At 34.4% G+C, this 25038-nt stretch overlaps 1 protein-coding gene across 10 annotated transcripts in view; it reads left to right on the top strand.

The window, feature by feature from the left end:
- Nucleotides 1–24492, top strand: part of LOC125649732 (opioid-binding protein/cell adhesion molecule-like) — a 30492-nt gene extending 6000 nt beyond the window's left edge. Inside the window, exons 2-10 of one of the 10 annotated variants that reach the window (XM_056166869.1) lie at nucleotides 6877–6986; nucleotides 10707–10911; nucleotides 13311–13463; nucleotides 13967–14044; nucleotides 16637–16705; nucleotides 17614–17742; nucleotides 17957–18244; nucleotides 19456–19605; nucleotides 22269–24492. In XM_056166869.1, coding sequence (XP_056022844.1) covers nucleotides 6877–6986; nucleotides 10707–10911; nucleotides 13311–13463; nucleotides 13967–14044; nucleotides 16637–16705; nucleotides 17614–17742; nucleotides 17957–18244; nucleotides 19456–19605; nucleotides 22269–22390 — 1304 coding nt within the window. In that variant the 3' untranslated portion in view covers nucleotides 22391–24492. Of the gene's footprint in view, nucleotides 1–6876; nucleotides 6987–10433; nucleotides 10639–10706; nucleotides 10912–13310; nucleotides 13464–13966; nucleotides 14045–16636; nucleotides 16706–17613; nucleotides 17743–17956; nucleotides 18245–19455; nucleotides 19672–22268 lie in introns of all 10 variants that reach the window. The other 9 variants (XM_048877447.2, XM_048877446.2, XM_056166873.1 and 6 more) reach the window with 9 other exon arrangements.
- Nucleotides 24493–25038: the final 546 nt, after the last annotated feature.

Raw genomic sequence — 25038 nt, 5'->3', positions numbered from 1 at the left:
CATATAAAGCACATTTATCACGATTTTTCTTAATTAGTACCTGCCATTTTTGTTTTTGTTATCTTTTTTTTCTGGGACTCATTATAGCACGACTTAATATTCCTCTGGAGACGTGATGTACAATATCAAGAAGCATTATATTCAGTAACCTTTGTTTACAGAGTAATCACCATTGCGACACTAAATCTCTCAGTCCCTCATCGTGCCAATGTTCATTAATTTCAAAACTTGAAATCAATGTCGGATTTTTTTCTATCATTTTTCCGAATTCAATCCACAGGGAATATAACTGATGGGAGAACAGTACCACGTTTCACAACTTCCCGCCAATCTACTTATAGAGGACACTGACTATAAGTAGAGAGTAACTGGTTTTATCTTTGTATCGGTTAATGTAGGTAACGATTTCAAATCAGTTATCGGCTCCTTAACCTTTATAAAACTGACATGACATACAATCTAAATCAATCAATCTTCAACTTATTTTGGTATTATAGAGTAAAATAAAAGACTCATATATTTATATGTGCAAAGGTTGGGAAACAGAAAATCATATGAATAAAACAAAAACGTAAATTAAACTACCATTTTAATTTTCCTGCAGTATTATCTTCAACTAAACTATGCGACATAGAATTTCTCCACCTACGCATGGCCAATAATAAAACCTAGAGTTGTTTTCAAAATTTCAAAGTCTCGTGACATTTACAATGCGTTTCATTAAATATAAAATTATACACTGTCCCTTGACACAGAATAAAGCCCTGTCTTTGGAAGCTGTTTGACTGCACAGAAACAACCCTAATGATGTCAGGACTGTCGGCTTTGGTTGCGTGCAGCCACCTCTGCCATTTTTAAAGTGCGTCTGAAAGAGAAACTGGTCATCAAGAACAATCCCACGGAATTTGTTAACTTTTAGAGAGAAAGAAGCAACTACGTAACTGTTGTGAACAAACATTATATAATTTCAAGAATAGTGTTTACAAAGATTGTACCATGCTATAAGAGTCTTTTGAACTAGTAATTGCCTCCTCGGACCGTATACTTACGTCCTGAAAATACATTTGCCATAAGTATTACATTTTCCTGTTTGTTCACAGCAAATGTCTTTAAATATACATGTAGTTATTGCGTGTGTAAACTTTGTAAATAATGATATAATTCAATATCCGACATCTCCAAGTGTTCCGTCATTTTTATGCCAGAGTCATTGATTGTAAGCTTGCTTTGATACTTCTAGTCTCGTTCATGACTCACGATATATAATGCAATACAAGAAACAGAAACAAAGGCGGATTACATTTTAGTTATTAGTAAATGACCTCACAGACAAAAATGGACGTGGACCGTTCATTCTACTTAGCGTCTTTTCTAATGTTTTATTCACGAAATCCTGGATGACATTTTCTCTTATATTTGACCATAAACTTTGTTAATGTACCCCGTAGACCGTTCCCTGTAGCCGATTCTGGTAGTTTTGACATTAATTCAGTTTTGGCGTGCCTTCACACGATGCGTCTAATTTGTCTGTTCTGGAATTGTTATTTAAGACTGCTTGACAACCTCGACTGAGAGTAGCCACGTAAATCATATTTGTTCTCCCTTGTTTATATCTTGATAATCCGATCGAAGAAAAATTTACTGTGCAGCGCAAATTCTTTATAAATTTTTGAGGATTTCATCTCGGAAATAGACACCTTTTTTGGTCTTATTATCCCGAAGTAGCGTGGTAGATGGTGTTTTAAGCAAGCTGATATTACTTCTGAATTTTTTGTGTGTTTGGTCTGGTATATCAGTATCAACAAAAATTTCACCCTGTTGTATTCGTATTTTATGAGGATATCTAGATTTTTATGAAAATATCTATAAATATAAATAGCGTGCCCTAAAATCATCAAAATCATTTTTTTTAAATATTTACATTTCCGATGACTTTGACTTTGATATCACATCCTCATGATTGCGTTACAGTTGTGGACAATGTTTCTTGAATAATGCCAACATGTAGCGTTGCAGTTCATACCCTCATATATTTTCAAAAATGAAGTTTATTTCTGAATTGACTTCTCACTTATTTCCTTAATACATGGCTTATTTTTCAAGTTATTAAAAAAAAAAAACAAAAAAAAACACCTGAACGTTTTGTTAATTTGCATTCTTTGAAATCCTCAACAGTACGTCGTATATCGTTTGGATGACTGGAGAACAATGATACAATCAATTTGATACCAAATTTATACAAAGTATCGCTACTTATATCATGCATTCAATATCCAATCTATTTTTTAAAACCTACATCTGATTGCTTATAGCAATACTGAATAGGCCTTATGTTGTTAGTATGGATAGTCTTAACCTATTCTCTTTAGAGAAGTCGAGAGGCATAGCCTTCATCGACTTCTCTTCGCAAGCATTCATATTTTGATTCTGGAAAACGTGTAAATGCCGGAGTCGATGACGGTTTATGCTTCGACCGACCTTTCGACTCAGATGTGCCTGGATTTACGCAATAGACAACTTGTTTTCAAACATTTAGCAGTAATGCACAAAACTGTCACAAGGAAATCAACACTTACTTGCTTTTAATCCATTTTCAACATGTTCCCTGTCCCGGGTTTACGTTAACTGGTCTTGGGAGCTGTCACAATAGGGGACCAGTTAAGAGAAAGCAGGCTGACGTAAACAGAGTTGTGATTTAAACCCGGGACAGGGGCATGTTGAAAATGGATTAAAAGCAAGTAAGTTTTGATTTCCTCGTGACGGTTTTGTGTATTGCTATTAAATGTTTGAAAACAAGTTGTCTATTGCGTAAATCCAGGCACATCTGAGTCGAAACGTCGGTCGAAGCATAAACCGTCATCGACTCCGGCATTTACACGTTTTCCAGAATCCAGAAAAAAAATGAATGCTTGCGAAGAGAAGTCGATGAAGGCTATGCCTCTCGACTTCTCTAAAGAGAATAGTCTTAACCTGCGTTCAATTGTATTTTTTTTTCTTCAGTGATGAAATATTCCATCAACAAATAACTTAACCACATCACCATTTATTTATGTGAAAATGTTTGTGGAGTGGATTCTTACTGGACCAGAAAATCTGCGTCATGACTTAAGTGGAAAGGACAAGCCTGATTGTAATTGGTTGTAGGATAACCCCACGTATTGAACACGACTCGGGTTTCTTTCTCTGAGATTAGAAATCACAATGATTTTATATAAACCACAGACTGATTTCTAGTCATGGAGAAAGAATTCTACAGGGAAGGGGTATCGCTGTCGTAGCTAACAAAATGATAATGTATCAAGAAGAAAAAACCCCACATATTTATTCATGGAATTATAAAGGTTGACGTCTCTTTATTTTGCGATAGTGGCTGTTGCACCATGATTTCGTTCTTTTATATTAATCATTTTGAAAACGAACAACAAAAACAAACGATGAGACAAAGTTTTATTGGTGAGAATATTCCTTATTTTGTTTGTTAGCTAGTGCACGAGGTGAGTGATACTGTAAATCACGTATATTTCAAGGTCTACTTTGTTGGATGCATAAGAGAGACATACTTTTTGCGAACTTTTAAATCATCACGATTCCATATTTAGATGAATTCTCGCTAGCGAAAATTGTTTAAAGTAGGTCATATATTATTCATTGGGAATGTCTGTAATTTTTTTTAGTATACTCTAGTAAGTTTAGAAAAGAAAAAAAATTAGACATATGTGTCTTTGACCTATTGCAAGAAGACTGTATCATACTTGAATTCAAGGCTATTTTGATTCCACTCGTTTTACATGAATCACCAGGTCTTTATCTTACAACAGAGTTCATTTACATGGATCAACATGTTAATAATACTGCATGATATCTGCAAGACAATCACAGATGGTGCTCTACAGAGAAGCCTATGCTCGTTCATTCTGCACAAACAATTTGCAATGAACAAAAGCCATTTCCATCAGTAGAATGTTAAAGACCGCTGCCAAATATCCCCTTGTTAAAAGAATTCCCATCGATATTGAATAAATTTATAAAGTTTGCATTCAAAGAAATTCTCAAGAGAACCAGGCTGTCTAATGACTATCTGACTATTTCTTCCCTTGCAAGACATCATGACATGACACAAAACACAGTTAGAGAATTTGTGAGGCGACAATGACAAAGAAATTTTAAGAGCAGGTTATTTGGACCTGAGAATAGACAAACTGTTGGACGATAAGTGTTAAAGCATGAGCATTTTTTTCTTTTGATTTTTCAAGAGAGTTGGTGAGAGGTAAATTATGTCGTGTCGCTCAGAAGACACATAACTATATGGTATTCATTTTTAATGAGTCGATTCTTTAGGAGAGAACGTCACCCTTCACGACCCAGAGCAATCTTAATCATTTTTTGAAATCGCACGGAATTTTTCAAAATCGTGCACAGATAAATGGAAAGTAACAGATTTCGTTGATCTTCTTTTAATTAACTCCTAAGAGAGAAAAGCATTTACGTCATTATTTGTGTTTTAAGAATTTGAACTTTTCTGTCTCTCTGTCTTTTTTAATAGGTCAATTGCTTGAAAAGGTACAGCGATTGGGTTTTGTTTTCATTTCCTTGTCTTTTTTTTTTTTATTGAATATTATATTTGTTTAGATTTTCTGTCATATAAATATACTTTAAAGGGACTGGTTCCGATTTTTGATAAAAATATTTTTCAATTTTGATGGTAAACATTAAAAATATAACTCATATAATATTGACAGCCAAATTTTGACCTTCTGAATGAAAGAATAAAAACAATATTTCAGCCTTAAATCTGTGTTATGTAAACAAAGACTCGAGTCTTTTTATGTATACAAACAAACAAGTGAAATATTGATTTTTTAATAGAAAGCATCTTAATTTTATATAGTCACAAATTTTAACTTTAGATGGACACATTCTACCCAAAGAATGCTTGAAATGTGAAAGATATGATAACTTAAGTCGATATCCATTTCTTTTGAAAATTTTGTAAACAATAACATACCACAATCTTTGTTTACAAAAGAAATAATAAACTCTCTAAAATGAGCTTCTGTGATAATGTATAACCTTAATTTCTATGTGAAATCTTTTAAACACATTAGACAGTAGATTTTGATCATAAAAAGTGAAAAAGAAAATTTTGGGGAAAATCGTGAATCAGTCCCTTTAAGATGCCATGTCAATTACCCTTTTTATTACATGGCATTTGGGCTATTCCCTCCTTTTAATGCAATAATGGTACTGCGATCACCTTTCGCTAGGTCCTCGTGACCAGTATAAACTTGAGGTTCGGACGTTTGGCCATCATATGTCTTCTGTATCAGTGTGACGCTTGCGGGTGTCTTTAAAGTGTTTGATTCCCTGATGATCGATAATAAGTTACGGAACAACCATAAATGATCAGAGTAATGTTGTCTGGATATTATCAACAATCCACGCGAGTGTCTTCCGAATTTTTTGTTTAGTACTTTTGTCATTTTTATTGGATTAAGAACGATCAAGAGTCTCCAGCAAAAACACCTATATAATGATCCGATAGACCGTGCCTTTAATGACTTTTGAATGGATATGCTCCGGGAATGTTGTTACGGAAGATGTTGTTTCTCCCATAGATAAGAAAAATCTCGATACAGATATACCCACAGGAATAGGAAACATTTGAACAATGCATTGATCAACAGTGTAATATAATAACGAAAGAGTAATCTATGTTTATGAGTTTTAAATAATAAGAGAAATAGAGAGAAGGGGTTATCTTGCCCTTTGTCATTCTCTAAATAAAGAAGATAGAAAGAGAAAAACGCTGTTCTCTAGTTTTCCCATCTTTACTTTTATATATTGCAAATATCGTTACTTTCAGTTATAAAAATTATCAACTTCTTTTTGTTTATACATGTATATACAATCATAAACAGATTTAATTTCTTATGTATGTAAAAACCACATACTAATACTGACATCATAGACATCAAGCAAAAAAAAAAAAAAAAAAAAAGACCACAGAAAATTATGAGATTAAACAAAGACTCTTTGTTTTCCTGTAAAACTTTGAAAACTTCAAAATCATTAAATGTTGGTAAATTGTCCACAAGCCATCAATATGATCCATAGTACCCACCTCTCCCATTTAGTACCGGTATTACTACGCCATAATGTGCGTCACGTTTTCTGAGGTGTGAAAATTCTTTTAATGCATGCATATGCCAACATTTTTGGCTTTTGGGCCATTTGTACATGCACATCCGTTTGAATTATTCTAATCAAACATTAAAAAGTATTAAGGGATGATTGCTAATTGATGAAAGCGTTTAGATTGCGGGCTGGGGCGTCATAGTATTGGCATATTCTACAGAGTTCTGATATATATTCAATAGATAAATTATTTGGCACGTGTGGATACTTACAAGTACCTACCATACATGTCTCTGTAATATCTATGTTACAGATTATAGGCGTTTGTCAGAAGAATATAGGCGTTTGTCAGAGAATCTATAATACAGATTATAGGCGTTTGTCAGAACTGAGAAGAATCTATGTTGCAGATTATAGGCGTTTGTCAGAAGAATCTGTATTACAGATTATAGGCGTTTGTCAGAAGAATCTATGTTACAGATTATAGGCGTTTGTCAGAAGAATCTATGTTACAGATTATAGGCGTTTGTCAGAAGAATCTATGTTACAGATTATAGGCGTTTGTCAGAAGAATCTGTATTACAGATTATATGCAATTGTCAGAAGAATCTGTATTACAGATTATAGGCAATTGTCAGAAGAGAGACAAAGCTTGACTTGTGTCATGCAATCTTGTGTGTTTATCTTCTTGATAAACTGCAGGATACCAAGAATATTGACTGTTGATTTGTAATTTAACAGATATAATGGCTGTGGAACCAAGGTTTGATGTGCCTATCGTCAACATAACTGTAGTGGCAGGTAAAACAGCGGTCCTTCCATGTTCGATCGAATCCCTGGGAGAGTTCAAGGTAACTTAAACTAGTCCTTACTGTACACAAGTACTAAATTCTACGTTAATGAGGAGGGACGATTTACCACATGTTTACGATTTTTGAGATGACAAATGAATCTTTGTTATAGAGAAGTGTACTACTGTTTCTTCGTGTGCTGTCGTTTCGTTACAATGCGTACTGAAGATCACACAAACATCTGCATGTTATTTAGAAAATAAAACTAAAATGTTAATTGTGTGACTATATTTTCATCTTGAAAAGCAATCTACACTCATCCATCCATAGCAGTAATGAAATCAAATTATATTGATAATTGCTACTGTTTTTATGGTAAGAAATTTCGGAGTTCCTAAGAATATTCTGCTTTAATGTACAATACAATCACTTCTGCTCGTGGAGTAGCATTGGTAATTTGGGATTAACAAAAGCATGTATAGTGGGGAATTAAGATTTCTTTGTAGAAATATTAACTCCATTTAGCTGATCAAGATACATGTATAAGGCTCACGGTGGGTGTGACCGGTTGACAGGGGATGCTTACTCCTCCTAGGCACCTGATCCCACCTCTGGTATATCCATGGGTCCGTATTTGCCCAACTCTCTATTTTGTATTGCCTAAAGGAGTTATGAGTTTGATCACTGATCGTTATCTTCATCTTTCATGTAGTAACATCTGTACAATTTATGGGAATTGAAACTATTTCATGTCAACTTAAAGTATGCTGACCGATAATAAAGCCAGAGTTCTAATGAACTCATTTATTTAGGCAATTTTGAAAATAAAGTTTTGAGTCTAAATTGTTTATTTTTAGCTCACCTGGGCTGAAGGCTTAAAGGGACTGATTCACGATTTCCCCCAAAATTTTCTTTTTCACTTTTAGTGATCAAAATCTACTGTCTAATTTGTTTAAAAGATTTCGCATAAAAATTAAGGTTATACATTATCACATAAGTTCATTTTAGAGAGTTTATTATTTGTTTTGTTAACAAAGATTGTGGTCTGATTTTCAAAAGAAATGAATATAGATCTAAGTTTTATTATATCTTTCACATTTCAAGCATGCTTGGGGTTAAAATGTGTCATCTAAAAGTTAACATCTGTGACTATGCAAGATTAAGATGCTCTATATTACAAAATCAATATTTCACTTGTTTGTATACATAAAAAGACTCGAGTCTTTGTTTATATAACACAGATTTGAGGCTAAAATATTGCTTTTGTTCTTGTATTTAGAAGGTCAAAATTTAAGCTGTCAACATTAAATGGGTTATATTTTCAATGTTTAACATTAAAAATGAAAAACATTTTTATCAAAAATTGTGAACCAGTCCCTTTAAGTGACGTTTTTCTTATCATAGTCTGTTGTCCGTCGACGTCGTTGTTGTAAACTTTTCACATTTGCGATATCTTCTCCAAACCCACCAAACCAATTTAAATCAAACTTGTCACAAAGCATCCTTGAGTAAAGGAGGTTCAAGTTTGTTCAAATGAAGGGCATACCTCCTTCCAATGGGAGATAATTGTGTACAAGTGAAAATAAGGTATTTAAAGATACTTCTTCTCAAGAGCTATTGCACCAGGAAAACCAGGACTTGTATGAAAGCGTCGTCATTAACCCCAGGGCTAGAGTAAGACCATGGTAGGGGTTCCTATATTAACATAGGAATACAGAGGAAATGTTTGATAACACAAGGGTACAATATTGTCCAATTGATGTGCATACATCATTCTGTAGTATACAGTCCACAGTATAACCTGGGATAAGAAAAGAGGGTCAAAGTTTTACATAGGGATATGTAGGGAAATTCTTTAAGGATCTTCTTTTAAAAGAACCAAAAGAATGTGATTTGTCCAGTGGAATGAACACGCAAGCATCATAATATAGTGTCAATTAAGAATTTCAAATTAAAAATCTTGATTTTAAGAACCACAGTTCCTCTGATTAGTATCGAATTTTCCTCATGTCATTATGTATGTGTTCCAGTAAGATCGCTGTATAAGCCAGTTGGCTCAGGTGAGCATTGCGGCCCGTGGCCTCATGTATTATGTTTACGATGTTAATGTGTTGGGATTCAATTAATAAACTCATTCTTGCATCTCAAATATCATGATAATGTTCTGTGCTACTCAATAATTGACACTACACATTTGTTTCCTACGACTGTTTTCTGAGGAGCGACTGGCTGAGATTTTTGTCACCCCAGGATGTACTTCATCGCAAACACACGTCCAGACCAACGTGTGTTGCAGAAATTCATTTACAACACAGCAATTCATTACATAAATTCATTTAAGTGGAATTAATACGTCAATTAGTGAAACTATCTCTTGGCACTAGCTTTGTCGTGAGAATATCACATGAAAATTGATACCACAAGTTAAAAAATTAATTCAAATCAAGCATGTTAATATACGAGTTCTATTTCAGCATTCAAATCCATAGCCAGATGCCGTTCTTTTCTGCATGCGAAAACTGACATAGAAAAATTATGTTATCGTCAATTTGAAATTACAGCCCATAACGATGAAAGTGATATAATGTGGAATCACGGAATGGTTCAACTTTCCCCTCAAAATTCATCGTTCAAAGTATGAAGAAAATATTGTGAACATATGTTAAACTGTCACTATATGATTATACGATTTGTGATCTGTAAAGTTTGGCCTTTTATATTGAGTTTAAAGCTTATAAAACAGAGGCGAGTTTTAGAGAATAGATTTTTTGTGACAGTTTCAAATAGCACAAGGTAAAGGTGGATGAATACAGTTTAAGGAATATAGATTTAGTTTCATGTATGTGTGTTTATTTCAATTGTTTGTCCGCACGTTTGTAGCATGGAACAAATATGCCAACACAATCCCAGTTAATACGCAATTTCCGAGATACCGGCTCTTTTGGGATGGAGGTACGTTCAGTACTTGGAGGGTTCAATGTGTATACGTGGTTATGTAGATGGCGATAAAAGTTAGAGAGAAAATTTTGTTTATTGCGCCGGGTCATATACATACTATGTGCATTAAACTGACCATACCAAGAATAATTTGTCTGAAGTAGGCATTTAGATTGAATATGTTATTATTATTTATTTCCTCTTCCACACAATCGATACTTTTACGAGAGGAAGATGGTGAAAATTGATTCTAATCTCGGATACTTATAATCTCACTAAATTTTTGTTTCCCTGCAGATCGGGTGGTTGCATAGCAGCTAGAAATTGAGGCAATATATGAACGCAACGATTTAAGCATTTGTACCCACCGCGTGTGTACGAATGTGTATTTTGCGTCTCACCGTAAGTAAGAGTTCCACAAAGGGGAAACAACTGTTGAGCAACTCGGAAATTGCGTATTCTTCCTGATTGAACAAGATCATTCAATGAAAAGGAGGTTCTTTCTTTCTTACCAACTATGCTCAAGGAAAAGATTTCTTTCCTTACACGATAAATTATGTGGTGTTACAGGTGGTCTGGACGGATCAATACTCTACCTTGCTGACTTTAGCTGAAAAACGCATTATAGATGATGAACGCATGGTTTTAGACCGTCCACATACTAAAGACTGGAATCTATTACTCCATGATGTCAAATACGAAGATAGAGGGCGTTATACCTGTCAAATTAATACATTGCCAATCAAAACTAAAACCATAGAATTGATTGTTCTAGGTATGTCTTTTAATATATACTATCTTTGTACGTTAAATATTACCATATGACGTCATGTCTATTTTTAGGTGGTATGGACCGACCGCTGGTCCACCTTGCTGACTTACGGGGATCGCCGAATCATCAACGATGAGCGAATATCTGTAGAACGGCCCCGTTTGAGGGACTGGAATTTACTAATTCGTGATGTACAATATAGTGACCAGGGCAATTTTGTATGTCAGATCAACACACTACCCATAAAAACAAATTCAGTCCTCCTCAACGTCCTGGGTAAGACTGAGTGTACGCCGCCCCGTCATCCATTAGAACTCGCAGTGTGTGAATTATGACAGACCTTGAATACTTTAGATTACAGCATCTCAGAACTTGTAAATATTTTCCTATTAGGTAATCTATGTCAAATACTAAATTGAACTGTATTGCCACATTAGATAAGATAATGAGTGTTGCCATCTTGGGAAGAAATGATAGAACGATACAAGCAGTCAACATTTTTGTCTTCATGCGAGACAAAACGAATAATTTCTTGAGGAAAACTTACTTTTCAAAATATACTTCAAACAATCACTTAATACTTTAACGTCGTTGTGTTTGTAGAAATTGAGTAATACAAATGAATTATTTTAATTATAGTAATGTATTCATTGAAAATTGTAAATTAGTCAAACCAAAAACATACAGATATGTTCTTTTCAAAATTATGTTTCTATTTTCACAGATACATGTACATGTATGTTTACCTCCAAAATGACTTTGTACTACTAATGGTATATCAAAATACTTTTACTATGAGGAATATATGTTTACAAGTTCTAAGGTAAACTTTTTAAACTCAAAGAAGAGCCAGTAAAACATTCAAATAAAATGAGTAATTGACACACTGTATAGAGGCCCCGCCCCTTCACTAACTGTCTGTTGTGACCTGCACACCGATTGGATACCACTATATACAGAACAGCCCAACTCACCATCCATAGCTTTTAACCTCTGACGCTAGTCCCCAATTCTCTCTTCTCTGAAGCTTGGCACACAATAACGTCACTGTTACTAACCATAGACATAGCCTTCACAGTAACTCAGATGTACACGCCACCAAGAATAGATAGATTTTTTTTCCAGAGTTATGTCGATTTATTCTGGTAGTTAGTATTCACTTATATGGAATTTAGGGGACACTTGGATATTTGTATTTTGATATTTAACACATATTAAGCTTCGCAGTTGCTTTGCGTGCGCTAATATAAAACGCTTTTATCTTTCTCTTCACAAGTCTTTATTTTTATACTGACGTTTGAATAAACGTGCATATGTTTATGTAGTATTGTTACTATGGTGATGCATTTAGAAATGAAGAAACTTATTTTGGCTGACTGCGTCCAACTTATTCTCAGAGTACCAGGTAAGGCAAACAAGGTTTTGTAAATTACTTATATTAAGTGTATTCACACAAAACTGTCAAGTATTGACGATGCTAAATAATTTTACCATTTGATACCCTTTACTCCCGTTGAACAGTCGAGAAAGAACAAAAGAATCTTTTGAACGCCTTTGAGGAAGTCCATCAAATTATCAAATACAGGATCGTCATATAAAATTGTTCGATTGAGTTTTGTTTTACTTCAATCATATTTGACAAGTAGGTCTTCCCAATTTGAAAATAGTTCTACAAATATTGACCCACACCATGGGATTGTGTTTGGAACAATGGCGTCCTTTTCTCTTCAACATTTGATGTGACAAGGACTGATCGACATGGCCTTAGCTCTCTTCTGAAACCATACATTTGTCTTTAAAACGCACGAGCCTGCACACAGGCAACAAGGTGACAAATCTTTAATATCTATATATGTATATTCATTATCTAGCTGAAAAAAGGTAGACCTACTTTTTAAGTAAAAATTTATTATATTACATACTATTCACTCAGTATATGTATGTTTTACACCTGTCTATTGATCAAACGGACCAGGTGTGATTTTTCTATATAGTCTATAGCTTATACAAGACAGGTGGATACTGTAGGGTATCTTGAAAGTACTTGTCCGGTCCTTGTTAATCAATATTACACTAAATGTGTCTGCCAACACTAGAAATGTTTACATTTTTATTTTCTTTGTCAATTTTACTCGAAATTTTAATTTTAAAATCCGCTCGACGCAGTCAGCATTCCAATTTTTACATGTTCTTGCCTTTGATTATTTGAAATGTTTGGAGTATAATGACGATGATGAATAGGGAGATAGGTACAATAAAATCAGTAGTTTTCTATCATTCATGTACGAGAAAAACTTTTATACACTAAAAATATATAGTCGGTGGAAAAATAATATGTGAACGTGTACAGGTATATGTACTCTTTCTGGTTTTTTTTTTTTTTTTTTTTATACAGAACTTGTTTAGCATTGCAATTTCAGAATATTTTATTTCATTTAGGATGATCTTATATGTATATGCTTCCTGTCATGTTGTACAATAAAAACATGTGTATGTAGTTAAGGATATGTGTTGTTTTTGCTACGGGTACATTACGACTAAATCAAACACTTCTATTTCAGATACCAGGTTTGAATAAATGATATTATAATACTGCATGAAAACGTTTTGTTTTTTTTCATCTTGGGCATGGAAACAACATACTAAAATAGCAAACTTATGATTTCACTGTCTAGTTCCGCCCGAAATTTTGGACACTTCGAGTAATGACTTAACTACAAAGGAAGGTGACACAGTGACCTTGACCTGTAACGTCACTGGCATCCCAAGGCCAACGGTACAATGGTTCAGGAAGCCTCACGCTGACAGCCAGGAGCATCATAAAGAAAGTAAGTGGTAGAATTCTAATAGAAATGCTGTCCGTAGTCATTTAGGTCAAATTTGTTCTCGAGTCGAGAGACTGCTTGGGTGCTAGAATTTCTGAATTTAGAATATCGTTTCCCATTTTCGTTTTCACCAAATTGTTGTCTCTAGGCTTTGCAACATAGCATTATCATAAAGTAGTGAGATTTATTTGAGAATTTGATAATTATGTATTTTTAAAATTACCAAATTTAAAATATATCAAATATTAGTTTATTTTCATATGCAGCTTTAGTGAAGATCTCCCATACAATATTTATTTTGATATACAGCTTTGTTAAAGATTTCCTATACAATTTGTTTTTATTTGTTGTTTCTGGACATTGCACATGTTGAATATACCAGTACATCTTTAGATAAAATATAATAATTCATGCCTTTTAAGTTGCAAACAGTTATTTCATGAGTTGTTCCCGGGAGATCGCTGTGAAAATTATGCACTTAGAAAACTTTACACGTTTGTAACTAGGAGTGAAGACGACAACCCACGGTCACTATGGTAACCAGCTGTCTGATGACCACTGCTTATACACTGTCAGTCATCGAGGTACATGTCTATGTCAGAAGCGTGCGCATGCCTACTCGAGCGGTAGATACATTGTGGATATATCTTAGTATATAATACCATAATATGTTATGCAAGAATGATAAATATCTATTTAACCACATTTATATTTAATACCACCCTCCCAAAAATAAGAGAGAATCCACAATGTTGATCATCGTTCATTGCTTTACACATCATCAATGTCAAATCACTAACTAGCTGTAGTACCTAACCCATGCTCAACGTACAGAACCTTTCCCATGACGACTGAATATACACAATGTATGTATGTACATGTAGATTAGATTAGACGATCTATAATTAGAAACCACAAAAAGAAAAGAACAATTTGCACGATTGTTCACGACGCTAACACATTTTCAAAAACATTTTATTCTCTTTCACATTATCACCCTTTCACTGATATATCAATTCAAGATCAAATATGATTTATACTGTTTACATTTACTTGTTGAAATTGTCTTTAAATAGATCATATTTCAACTAAACTATTATATTTTTTGCACCTTTGCAAATTTACACATATCAAAATACCTTAAATACGTATTACTCAGTAAAAATATTAATTATGCATCACATCCACGCGAAAGTAGATTTTAACTTGATTTCATTCCTTTAGGAGTGAAAAATCAGTAACTAATTAAATTCTTTGTTATATAAGGCATAACCAACATAATATCAATATTCATTGAGATGGAAACGCCCACTTTTCCATCGACGTAACACTTATTTCATTAAGTTCTCTTGGTATAGTTGTAAAACCAATTTTATTTAATATGGGGAAATAAAATCTCGCCCCAATGGGAAATCAGAATTTTATTTCATGTAAAAAAAACCAAATACCTTCGTAATAATGTCAAAGCTAGATTTCCAAGAAACGTTTTCTGCGCTCAGTTTATATTGCCAGGTAACTTTCACTACCAATGTATATTTTCTATCTTTGTCTTGAAATTGGTTTTGAATAAATAATTGATAATAACATGAAAAGGATAAAGATACTTTTAGAGTCTTTATAAAAGGGAGATTTCTACCCTTTGTAAAGTGATCCTTATGCAAATCTCATACCTTACCTGTTTGCTTAAATTTTATACTTTTAGGAATTTTCGAAATATATCGTTTTCTATTGAAATCGCCATGCATGTAGGAATAATCGTCGAAAGCCTTGCTTTATGGAATGCAACTTTCTGAGGAGCATGGCAAAGGAGAATTAGTGGTTACAGAATACATTGAAAATTATGTAAACTTAATCTCCATAAGTGCGTGATTTATCTCCTCTTTAAAAATACACAAAATGAAAGGTGAAGATAACAAACAATGATCAATCTCATAACTCCCACAAGCAATGCACAATAGAAAATTCTTTAAACACGGATCCCTGGATATACCAGATGTGGGATCAGGTGGAGGAGTAAACATCCCCTGTTGACCGGTCACACCCGCCGTGAGCCCTATACCTTGATCAGGTAAACGCAGTTATCTGTAGTCAAAATCAGTGTGCCAAGAACAGTCTAACAATCGGTATGAAACACGTCAGACATCATTTGACCCAAAAAATAGGCAAACTAGATCGTTATATATCGAAATGCTGACTTTAAACAAGACTGTTGAAACCCCTGCACCATCAACTTGTTTGTCAGTAGCCTGCTTCGATATAAAAACTGATCATTTGCAGAACAAGGTCTTGCGGATCGAATCAGTTGAGAGATATACACACCATATGCAGGTGATAATGGAGTATTGCTAAAATATCACACGTTATGCAGCACCTACTTATATCGATGCATAATAAATTAATGTAGGTGCTCTCAAAATTTGATTGACTAAAGACTTTGAATGACTAACTACAAAAATATACCATTTAATTACATATACTAAAGAATTTCAAGCGGATGATTATCTCATGGAAAAGAGTGCAGATGATTTACATAGCTCCGGAGAAAACAATGATACTGGAAAAGATATATTGAAAGAATTTTTTACAATTTTTCGGAAAACCATATAAAATAAAGAGGATTTTAAGCTTCTAGTCTTTAATGAAAGGTGAAGATAACGAACAGTGATCAATCTCATAACTCCTATAAGCAATACAAAATAGATAGTTGGGCAAACACGGACCCCTGGAATAAGAAATTCCTGTAAAGTTCCCGATTCAAATCTTGCAATTGAACATGATTTAGAAAATGCATGCAATTCTTTTATAAATTGTAAGGAAAACTCTCCTTGGATGTATCAATAGATGACACAGACCTACGTAGAACATAATCTTGTGTCGGTATTGTCGGGGATGAGACTTATAAATCTTCAAAATGATGAAGAGAAACAAAACAACGAGCTATATTTTCAAATGTACTAAATTTACACACCGTATTTTTTTTTTAGTGGAAGATGAGTTAATTTTGTCGATAATATGTTTTATTAGCATTATCTGGTTGAGTACATACAGTTCGAGCTTAAATGATCATCAGTTTTTGTACTAACACATCTTCCGTGCTTCGTCTCACAAAACTACAAGACAGGTTGCATTGTAGCGTGTACCACGTGATCTGATTGCTTACCATGTTTTTGTTACAGCGTATGAAGTGCAGTTGCCCTCCGCTCCGATAGCCACTGTTATCGGACACGACCCGGTGGTAAATAATGGTACACTCAATTGTTCCTCTTTTTGGAGTGTGGTTTCAGCACGATTTGCTTTTATTCCTGACTTTATCTACAGGTCGTTAACCAATCCCCTGCTCTTTCTATCTCCAGCTCTTCGCTTTAGAAGTTACAGTGTACAATTCCAGTGATGATTTTATTAAAATTGCAAATTTCTGAACAACTGAACTAATTTTTCCCCATTAAATACTCTCTCTCATACTTCATGTAAAATGCAATTAATAAATAGCATCTTTTTATATGTTTTGTTGAATTCACTTTTGAAATAAAGTAAAATATAATAAGTTTCAAGTTTGAATATACTGATCAATTTGAACTACAAAACATTAAGACCATTGTTACATGTATGCCAAAAAGTGACACCACTATTCATAACTGTTATAATCTGTTTAGTTTGTGTGAGTTGCATTTTCCTCCTTTCAAAATGGCTTGCATTCCAATGTGCATTTATGTTTGTATTGTGGAAGTTTCTTTCAAAGTTATATGTAAGAAACGAAAATGGGAAAAGCAAGAAGTGTGCCGTATCATATTGTTTAATCACTTTCATTTTAGTGTGCGACAAGAAAGCACAATATAGAGTCATAATCTTATCTCATTTTCAATTTCAAACACTTTGTCGTGTTGACTTCATGCATTTTGAATATCATAATCAGCTTTGTGCTTCCGTATTCATGCATAACAATCTGTTGTTTCAATGCTTAAATCCTAATGTTTTCATTTTTAAAGATATAATTATTCAAAAGACAGCATATACATCAAATTGTTTCGAATTCTATTTTCTCACTTGAAAATTATTTGATAATGTTCATTTTTATCGCCATGCCGATTTCCTGTTTACCGTTTGACAGCAAGATTGCACTTTGCGCTTCTTGACATTTTACCGTTTCCTTCAGGGGTGGGAATTAACGGGGAGATCCTGATCATTCACAATGTCTCCAGATACTGTGATGGAATCTACGAGTGTGTGGCGTTCAATGACGTACCCCCAGCCGTCAATCGCGTCATCAGCGTAATGGTGGAATGTGAGTACATATTTTTCATACCTGGAGTTGAACCTTTTGGTTCCAAAATTTGTTTTAAATATTTTGTTTAAGTACGTTTTCCGATTTCTTTGACATTGAGTACAGTTAAACAAAACGTTTAATATTAATACGTAATTATTAGAATTTTTTGAAATAATGTTTACGTTAACACTTGTGTCATTTATCATTAATGGATTAGTTTCCTCTATTATAGTTCCACCAGAGGTCTGGCTAAACAACAAGAAAATGAGTCAATCGCTCGGAAAAGAGACCATTTTAGAATGTAAGGTCACTGCTTTCCCACAAGCCGTGTCGGTCTGGCGGTTCGAAAACGTGTTTCTCGCCAACTCTCTCAAACATCGCATTGACATTTATAAAGATAAGGGTCACACAATTATTCTTAGTGTGCGAATTATGAATATCACAAAAGAGGACTTTGGACAATATTCCTGTTTTGCTAGTAATGAGTTTGGCGAAGATGAGGAGACAATGACTTTACTTGGTAAATATTCGCCTCTTTGTAACCAACTTTCAATATACTTTCTGATTCACACTCAGTAATTTAATTTTGGCAAAATCTTAAGGAAATGAGAACCATTGAAATATGAAGACATGTTCTATAGACTGTTGATGGATTGCAAATCCTTCAAATGTTGCAGTAAATGCATACTGGTTGGAATAATGAGTTACAGTGATTAATATTTTAGAAATTGAAGTGGTGATATTGTTTGTGATTGTATGTGAATGAACTCTCCCCTTTTTTAGTCTGATTGCTTCATCCGTTCCTTCTCGGCGAACCATGTCTGCACCGCCGCTTCGTTACGGTCCACTAACACGTGTGTCGTGTGTATATTATCATGACCCGTAAACGACCTTTAACTTTGACAGTCAAATTATTGGATTTTGACACCTTTACCACATTGATGACGTGACATCATGACACAGTCACCCCCAATGACCACATTTAGAGAGAGAGGGATCATATACTAGTAGGCTACGCCTGCTACCCAATTCCATCAATGTATTGAATAAATATTGTCTAAGTATTTAAAAAAGCATTGTGACTCACTCAAGACCTTTTTAAAAACAATTTCATTAATACAGACAAAGTGAAATTGTGAATATTTGAAATCTATGTTTGAGTTCACAATTTAAGGCATACTGATTTATTACTAATACATGTATCACTCATAGTCAAGATATACTTCTGATTTATGAAGACAAAAACATTAAGAATTTGATCGTAAGGTTTGTATCAAAGTCCATATCCTCTCATTATCTATTCATTTTTAGCAAGGATTTATTTCATTGACATTTGGATGCAAAACTAAAATACACAGTTAATGATCACGACTGAAGATTATTAACCTCCGGGTCAACTTCATCCCAGCTAACGTATGTGTACCAATACATGTATCTTTCTATACTGGTTTTTGAGTTTTGGCATGTAGGGATACTTTACTTACTTTTGACCTTGACAGACATCAGCAAAAATAACTATGAATAGAGGAGATTATGTATTTGAACAATGAAAGGATATAGTCAAATATTTAAGTTCAAGGTAGAGTTTAGCAATACAATCACAAGACAGGTGAAAACCACGTTTTTTCAAAGACATCATGTTATTATATATCAACAGTTATCTTTCTTGATGTTGAATTTACCATGTAGTATGTCTACAGCAATTGTAACCCAGAGAGTTGATTTTTTCAGAGTTTAACCCTCCTACAAAACCAAGACCAGTTACTACAACGGAAGTACGCATTTTTACAACAACGCCCAAAACGAGGAGCAAATTAAAGTCGTCCGAGTACGACGATTTCATTCCATTCAAGCGAAATGAGGGGATCAGCCATAACCGGGGTAATGAAACATTTGTCGACGGACTACAGTTTGGAATTAAGTGTACCGGCGCCATTGTTAGAATTTGTACGTGAAACAGCATGTCGTAGAGGGGTTTGGCGCATGTCTCAGTTTCCTTGCACTCCTTATTATAGCAACAAGAATCTTGAAATTCTGATGTCTATCATCCTTTTTCATTTATTCACAATCGAAAAAAATAGGTAATAGATACTTAATAAGGGAACATTTTGATACTTTTGGTTTGGTATGAATTATATAGAGTGAACTCAGGTGACCTATTGCAATGGGTATTCGTCCGTGCTTTAACACATTTTTAACTTTTTCTTGATAACTACCATTCCAATTCTTTTTGAATTTGGTATGAAGCTTCTTTGGGACAAAGGGGATATACATTGTAATTGTCAGGACTCCTGCACCCCCTGGGGCCCTAGAGGCGGGGTATAAACTACCCAAAATTGACCAATTTTCAAAAATCTGCTTCTCAAGAACCGCACACTAAATGCATAGTGATGTAGGGCAGTAAGGCTTCTACCAAAATTATAAATTTCATGATCTAAGGGGTAGAGGTTCTGACTCCAGGGCGGGGCCAAACTTGGTATATGGTATTTATGTGTAAAACGCTTGAATAACACCTTCTTTAGTGCTATTGATACTAAACGGATATTTAGAAAGAAAATGCAGTCCTTTACCAAAATTGTTAATTTGATGTTCTCAAGGGTAGGGGTTTTGGTATCAGGATGGGGCCAAAATGGCCGTGTAAAAAATAAAACTGTTTTAAATTCCTCTTCTTGATAACTACTATTCTAATTCCTTTCAAATATGTGTGAATCGTCTTTGGGAAAAAGAGGACATGAATTGTAAATTTCAGGACTGTTGCACTCTTGGGGCCTTAGGGACGGGGTGAAAACTGCCAAAAATCAACCAGTTTTCGAAAAATCTTTTCTACAACTGCATATCTATAGGAAAAACTAAATACATAGTGATGTAGAACAGGGAGAACAGGGAAATTCTAAAATAGAGGCTCTAACTCCAAACTTGGTACATATAATGTATGTATGCAGAACATATGAATGATATCTGCTTTAATGCTATTGATCCTAAATGGTTATGTGGAAGGAGTAGGTGGTCCTTTACCAAAATTGTAAATTTCATGATCCTAGAGGTAAGGGTTTGGTTTCAGAGTAGTGTTAAAATTAATATTGTGATGATTGCCTTTATCATTTGAAAGACTTCTTTAAGTTTACTGATACAGTATTAAAATTCAATGCATATTTAGGAAAACCAGAAAAGGATGTACAAAAATGGTGAATTTCGCAACCCCAGGGTTTTGACTTTAGGGTGGGTCCAAATTAGTGATATTGTTTAATGATAATACATATATCATATTATACAAAGCCTTTCATCAGTATATGCACTTTTGAGAGCATTAAGAACACATCTTGTTTTAACTGATCCGATACGCAAGAGCTTGTTCTGCGTATGGTCAGTTTTTAAATCGAGACAGGCTACTGACAAACAATTTGATGGTGCAGGGGTTCAACGGTCTCGTTTAAGGTCAGCTTTTCGCAAATTATGTGGTCGTTATAACGATCTAGTTTGCCAATACAACCTATCATTGCGTCAAATGCTGTCTGACGTGTTTCATATCGAATGTTAGACCGTTCTTGACGCACTGATTTTGACTACAGATAACTCTATTTACCTTATCAAGATATAGGGATCACGGCGGGTGTGACCGGTCGACAGGGGATGCTTACTCTTCCTAGGCACCTGATCCCATCTTTGTTGTGTCCAGGGGTCCGTGTTTGCCCAACTCTCTATTATGTATTGCTTATAGGAGTTATGATAATGATCACTGTTCGTTATCTTCACCTTTCACTGTTTCTGAATATCAGAATTTAGCTTAGACATTCAGAACAGGATTTTTTTCTGGATATATAGCCCTTTAACCTTGGGACTGGTGATACGTTTAACTAGTACTCAGGTGGCAGATATGGACTGTGGGTCTATTGTTCTTAGAAACTATTAATGGCTGCATGATGGGTGACAGATGTTCTTTTAAAGTTATTATGAAATTGCGCATTGATAATTTTCAACTTTTACATAATCTTTTTTTCAACAATGAAAAGTCACGTGTATTATCAAGAATTACCAATAAACTACATACTCTTTGAGAGGAGAAGGATCGTCTATGAGTCAAAATACTGGAATTAGCTCCATATGTTAGACCTGCCATGTTGACAGGCAGAAATCTTTATGCTTAACCCAAAAATCAAAATGGGTGGTTACTAACTCTTGGCTGGTGTTACTTCAGTGACGCGACAGGTCAATCCTATCTTAATTTAACAAAGGACGAGAAACGGTTTTAAATGCAGTATGCAATGATGTGGACAAGTCACATGTTTAAACAGTTTGTGCAGTAGTGTTGCATTTTTCTCAGTCTTGATTTTCTCAATCTTTCATCAATAATTATATACCGTTAATTTCTGCACTACATAACAAACGAGTGATTAATTGGCAAAATATTCTGTTTGTGAAATCAACAATAATTAATTGCTGATCAACAGAAAAATTATTATTTTACAAATCTTAAAATCAATATTTGAAATCACCTGCTTTAGTGTTCTATCATATCAATAACGACTGTTTTTATTCGTTTACAGGCGCACCGTATTCCATGGGCAAAAGCAACGCAGGTCAAACAAGTTTATATTACAACGGAAAGCTGCTAATTTCGTTGATTATTTTATTTAATTTCATAATTGATATTTTCTATTTGGTATGATTATGAGAGGAAGGCTGACTCTGTAGCCTAGCAGTATTATTTTAATACTTTATGCAGAATTGATCATTCAATCAATTTTGTATCGTATTTGTTTTGTAAAGTTGATATAGCTGTTCCATAGAGTTTTGGTTTTATTAATTTCTTTTGTAAAATCCAATATTCCTTTTGACAGAAGTAATCGCTATCCAGCCTGTCCCATTGTCACTACTCCTCTGTGTTAGTCTGTCGTTTATTATAGCTGATGTGTTCAATTTTACCTATCATGTATGAACTCAAGAAAACCTAACAGTTTTTGCCTGTTTCTTGTGGAAATTATGGGATGCAAAATATATCTTACACGTTTAAAAACAGAGTTTGAAATACTACGTCACTTTTACAACATTCTGAAACCCTTCCTTCACTTGTGTATCCCAGTTCTCCGTTTAAGAACTGTGCTGTTTGGAGTTGCATGTTCGCAGTCTTGTAATGAGCTGTTTTCCGTGTAAACATCCCTCCCATGCATTGTTGTTGTATGTTACACTTCTGAAATCTGTCTTTTCATGTGATCACATTTCACCTCTGACCTATGATCCCCCCACTATCTAAAACATGTTATAGAAGAAATATTTTTTACAACGTTTGTTCGGTAAGTTGCCTTTTCTCCAAGTATCATTCGTTACAATTTTTTTAAAATTTACAAAAGACGTTCAAAAAGCCTCGTATATTTGTAAATTCGAAACAAATAGCGAATTCGAGTTGGATAAAATCCGGTAACTATTTGCAAGCGTTTGATATCCTATATAACGATTAATTTTCCCATATAGCAAATTACTCCTGTAATCCTGGTGAATTACCTCAGTTTCCCGCCATAAGAATGCAAATTACTCCTGTAACCCTGTTGAATTACCTCAGTTTCCCGCCATAATAATGCAAATTACTCGTGTAATCCTGGTGAATTACCTCAGTTTCCCGCGATAAGAATGTAAATTACCCCCCCCCCCCTCATGTAGAATGCTCACATTTTCGTGAATGCCAAGTAATTTTCAGTATCAATTTCATAAAATTTCATTTTCTCTGTATGAAACAACATTGACAACATTGTAAAAAGGAGTGAAGGAGTAGTAGTGTGTGATGCGAAGTCGTAGATAAGTGCTGACCTCGAATACATGCGAGTATTTTTTGTTAGTTTCACTATTCAAGTATGATACAATACCCTCCGTAGTGTTCATACTTGAATGAGGTATAGATGTACATTATAACAGGTGAGCTTTTCATTGGCTTGTTTAAGCTTTCTCTCGCAAGAATTGAATTTCCGAAGGTTCTATCTTGAAAATAGTGGAAATACGTTTATCTTGAGTAAATCTTTGTATCTGCTTTATACTTTTTGTCTATGGTTATCACAGTGGCGAATCACGTGACTTTGACAGAACCAATTACCCGGGAAAATGACGACGAAAGTCAACGCATGGGAAAATGCAAACGAATAAATACATAACGTAACACCTTTATCAATAACAAACAAATTGTCATATAACTTATATCAACATTCGAAGTGTTATAGAAGCAGAGAACATTGACATAGTTTTTTGTTTTCAATTAAAAAAATTCCGACCGCCAAAGAACTTTGTCGGTGTTCTCTGCTTCTATCGCACGTAGAACTACCATTTTAGTATAAATTTGTCCTTGAGAAAATCCTTCAATTGTTGATATAAGTTATGTGACTACTCGTTTTTGATAAAGGTGTTACTTATTCGTTTGAAGTTTTCCTTGTCGTCAATTTCGTCGTCATTTTTCCAGGCAGTAGGTCATGCCAAAGTCACGTGTCTCGCTACTGTGGTTATGGTGTTTCTTCCTGTAATTCTGATCAGTCTCCAGAATTGCATATTACTATCTTCCAAAGAAAAGAAAAAAATAATTGTTGAATATTTCTCTGTTCTTCTTGACCATGCATATTAAGCAGGCACTTAGAACTTGTGACAGGAACGAGTTTGGTTGTACACCATGCTTTGCTTTGTATTTGCACTGTTAGATTTGACAGCTCACCATCAAGTAGGAGCAATTATTTATCATTGTGAGGAAGTAATTTTGATTTCTGATGTCAATAAACTTATTTTTGTATTGCCTTCGTTATTGTGCCTCGTTAATAGGGACTGCTGGTTTCCTGTCTCCAACATATACCGGCCCTAAAACAAAGTAACCGATGGTCAGATCTCTTGATTTAATAACTTCAATTCACTTAGAAAATGTCCTTGGTCCAACGGCACGATAATTGCCCCAGTAACTTTGTAATAAGTAGTTGCAGGTACTTTGAGCAACAACAACAAAACATAATAAAATAAAATAAGCACCACCCACTTACCCACTTGGTAACAACGCGTAAGGTAGAACTTTAATCTGGTTCCTCGTTGCTGTATGTGGTCCTGCCAAAATTGATTGTGTCATTTTTATATCCATAACTATGACAAATAAAAAACGTGGAAAAGCAGACATTCTAAAATTGCATGGGTACATACATGTATATACATTTATTCATTCCAAAAGACTAGGTATTATTCATCACTAATTTAAAGCCCTCTGACAGTATTCTTAGTCCCAGCAGTAGATCTCATCTGCGTAACCCACATGTCCTATTCCCTTACTCAGATGAGTATAAGCGAATCGGACACTGC

Source organism: Ostrea edulis, chromosome 5, assembly GCF_947568905.1.
Source record: "Ostrea edulis chromosome 5, xbOstEdul1.1, whole genome shotgun sequence".
NCBI classification, from domain to species: Eukaryota; Metazoa; Mollusca; class Bivalvia; order Ostreida; family Ostreidae; genus Ostrea; species Ostrea edulis.
Note: the sequence above shows the minus strand (reverse complement) of the source record. Positions and strands in the feature narration are given on the sequence as shown.